Source organism: Eucalyptus grandis, chromosome 6 (assembly GCF_016545825.1).
Source record: "Eucalyptus grandis isolate ANBG69807.140 chromosome 6, ASM1654582v1, whole genome shotgun sequence".
In the NCBI taxonomy this organism is placed as follows: Eukaryota; Viridiplantae; Streptophyta; class Magnoliopsida; order Myrtales; family Myrtaceae; genus Eucalyptus; species Eucalyptus grandis.
Genome location: NC_052617.1, coordinates 2973478 through 2976538, shown reverse-complemented (window position 1 = coordinate 2976538; position 3061 = coordinate 2973478). Strand labels below are relative to the sequence as shown.

The 3061-nt window shown below is 40.2% G+C and overlaps 1 protein-coding gene across 1 annotated transcript; it reads left to right on the top strand.

Annotated features, from left to right (window-relative positions):
• Positions 1–1429, top strand: LOC120294927 (probable disease resistance protein At1g61190). Its single transcript, XM_039315985.1, has 3 exons — positions 1–478; positions 687–983; positions 1197–1429. The coding sequence occupies exons 1-3, from the start codon at positions 1–3 to the stop codon at positions 1427–1429; spliced, it is 1008 nt and encodes a 335-aa protein (XP_039171919.1).
• The last annotated feature ends 1632 nt before the right edge of the window (positions 1430–3061 follow it).

Sequence of the window (3061 nt, the reverse complement as noted above, 5' to 3'; positions counted from 1 at the left end):
ATGGGTGGTGTTGGGAAGACAACTATTATGATGCACATACATAATAGACTTTTCGAAGATGCAACATTCGATGGTGTGGCTTTTATCACCGTGTCCAAAGATTTCAGCATTTATAAGTTGCAAAGTGATATTTGGAAGGCACTAAAATTTGACATTATGCAGGATAAGCATGAGAAGAAACGAGCAGCAATGTTGTCGGAGCATTTAGAAAGAAAGAAGAATTGTGTATTGATTCTTGATGATGTGTGGCAACATTTTAAGCTCCAGGATGTGGGAATTCCTGATAGAGCTGGAGTGAAGGTGGTCCTAACAACTCCTCTCTCTGAAGTGTGTTCTCAAATGGATTGTGAAGAGATTAAAATTAAACCTTTACACGAGGAAGAAGCGTGGAAATTGTTTAGGGAGGAACTTGGGCCTAAACCGCCAACCGATATACAAGTTGAAAAGGTTGCAAGGAAAATCGCGAAAAGATGTGCAGGTGTGCCACTTGCAATTAGAATAATGGCAAGTAGCATGAGGGGAAAGAAGAATATCTTTGTGTGGCAAGACACATTGAATAAAATGGAGAGATCCCATACAAAACACAGAGATGAGAGCTAAAGTCTTGCCGGTACTAACATGCAGCTACGAATGCTTGTCGGACCCTCAAGTTAAACAGTGCTTCTTATTCTGTGCTCTATTTCCAGAACATATACAGTTCCGGCAAATGCAGTTGATAGAATGCTTTATTGATGAGGGATTTCTTGATGAAGTGGATACAAGGGAGGAACAATATTGCAGGGGTCTTGCCGTAGTGGACATGCTTCAAAATGCTTGCTTGCTGGAAGTTGATCATGGCATTGTCAGTATGCATGCTTTGATCGGAGAAATGGCATTAAACATTGTGACTACGGCTTATATGGTAAAAGCAGGCCAGGATTTGCGAAGGATACCAGATGGGGAGTATTGGACAGCGGACTTAGAGAAAGTTTCTTTGATGGAGAGTCAGATCGAGGACATTCCACCAAATATATCACCAAACTGTCCTAAACTGTCGACTTTGCTATTAAATTTCATTTGGAAAACGTGCAGATCCAAGATTCTTTCTACATAAATATGCGGGGGCTGAAGGTTCTAAACCTAAGTCAACATAGCGCATTAAAAGAACTTCTTGATTCCTTGTCAGAGTTGGCAAATTTGCGAGCATTGTTGCTCAGAGGCTGTGGGTCATTATGTCGTATTCCTTATTTTGGATGAGTTGTGGAATTTGAGATACCTTGACCTATCTGGAACTGGTATTGAAAGATTATTGGAAGGAACATTGAGGAGAATGGTGAACTTGCAGTATCTTAAGATTGCAGGAAAGGTGAAGGTGAAGGCAGAAGAGGTGATACAATTGAAGGCATTGGAGAGACTAGAGAGCAAATTTGGCAATGCTGATGATTTCTGAGATAGCTAGTATAAACACCTAGAGGGGGGTGAATAGGTGCACACACAATTTATCAAGATACGGAAGTGATTCTTCACAAACGATAGAAAGGAAATTCTCTCTTGATTAACAAAATGAAATACGATCGAGGTAGAGAGAGTGAGGAAGAGAAAATTGAACATAGGATTTATAGTGGTTCGGCTTATTCCAAGCCTACGTCCACTCTTCCGCACCGACAGCCCGGCTGGATTTCACTATGATCAAAAGAGAAGTTACAGCACAGCTTTGCCTTGATTCCACAGTGTAGATGTTCTACCACACCTCCTCAAGGTTTCTCACAAATATAGACTCTCTTTTGTATACAAGTATTCGCTCAAAGGAATTGTCTAAACAAAAAGGAGCTTCAGACTTTGGAATTCTTCTATCGCGCACACCTTGAACAACTAAGACCGTCTTCCTTATATACTCCTTTATGCCATCATACCCGTTGGCACTTACCAAAGGAATTCCTCCAATCTACCCGTTGGACGGAATCAATTAGGAAGATTGTTCGAGCTATTAAAGGAACGTGTTGATAGCCCATCAATCTGTTCGCCCATACAATCGGGATCTCGGTTTCCATAAGTAGAACTTTCCAATAATATTTAGACAATCATCGAATCTTCAATCATCGAATCAATCTTGATCAATCAAAGGATTACGTTGCGTCTTTTCCAGCTACGAGATCTTCTCCAGATGATAAGGTTAAATCCTTAACAAAACATCCAGTTCTGGATAACCTTTCTTCAACGGATTAGAGACTGTCAATGAGGATAGACTTTGAGTCTTGAGTCGGCTGTCCAGGAAGTCTTCGAGACTTTAAATAACGAGTCGCAAGCCTTCAGACTGGGGATAGAAACGTTTTGTCAACTTCAAAACTCTTCAAGAAGATTTCTCCAACAATCTCCCCCTTTTTGATGGTGACAAAACTTTCCTGCAGATTTGGATAACTTTGACCTACAAAACATTTCTCAAACACATATGCATATCTTATAGAGATAAATGGCTAAATGAATAACACTAGACTCTGCAACCACAAAAAATAGGTTAGTCTTGTATATGATAAAACCATCCATAAGATATCAATACTAGTTAATAAAAGTAGTCAAGTCCAAGTCTAGTTCAGTTCTCATCCAGACACAAAACAAAGTCAAACAGAGTTTAAACAACAAACAATCCAACAAACAGTTAAAAGTTTAATGATTGAAAGTTTGATCAAATCTTACATCTCTCCCCCTTTTTGTCATCATTAAAAAGGATGAGATGAAGTCAAGATTGCTTGGGAACATGGACAAGCTAGAAATCTTCCATAGACTGAACGATGCCTTCCAGCCTTTTGAAGTCTTCCTTTAGTTGTGCAATCTCCTCACTCTTGGCATTGGCCTGATCCCGAACAAAGAGGGCTTGCATCTTATCATTCAATGAACGGGGAAGAAGCTTGACCTTCATTCTTCAAGCTTTGAACCTCGCATCCCAAGGCATAAATTTGACCTCGCATCTCCAAGAGAATATCCATGATTGCGAAAATCTGCTCCATTATCGGTCGAGTACTTGCTTCGGCTCGATCGATGGAGTAAATGCGGACGATGGTAGATCAGCATAGTCTCGCAGGTT

What these genes read in the sequence shown, in the direction of transcription:
- LOC120294927 (XM_039315985.1), top strand. Translation starts at nt 1, where the DNA reads ATGGGTGGTGTTGGGAAGACAACTATTATGATGCACATACATAATAGA. An exon ending in AATCGCGAAAAGATGTGCAG is followed by an intron (nt 479 to 686) that starts GTGTGCCACTTG and finishes CTCTATTTCCAG; the next exon opens with AACATATACAGTTCCGGCAA. An exon ending in GAAAGTTTCTTTGATGGAGA is followed by an intron (nt 984 to 1,196) that starts GTCAGATCGAGG and finishes ATTGTTGCTCAG; the next exon opens with AGGCTGTGGGTCATTATGTC.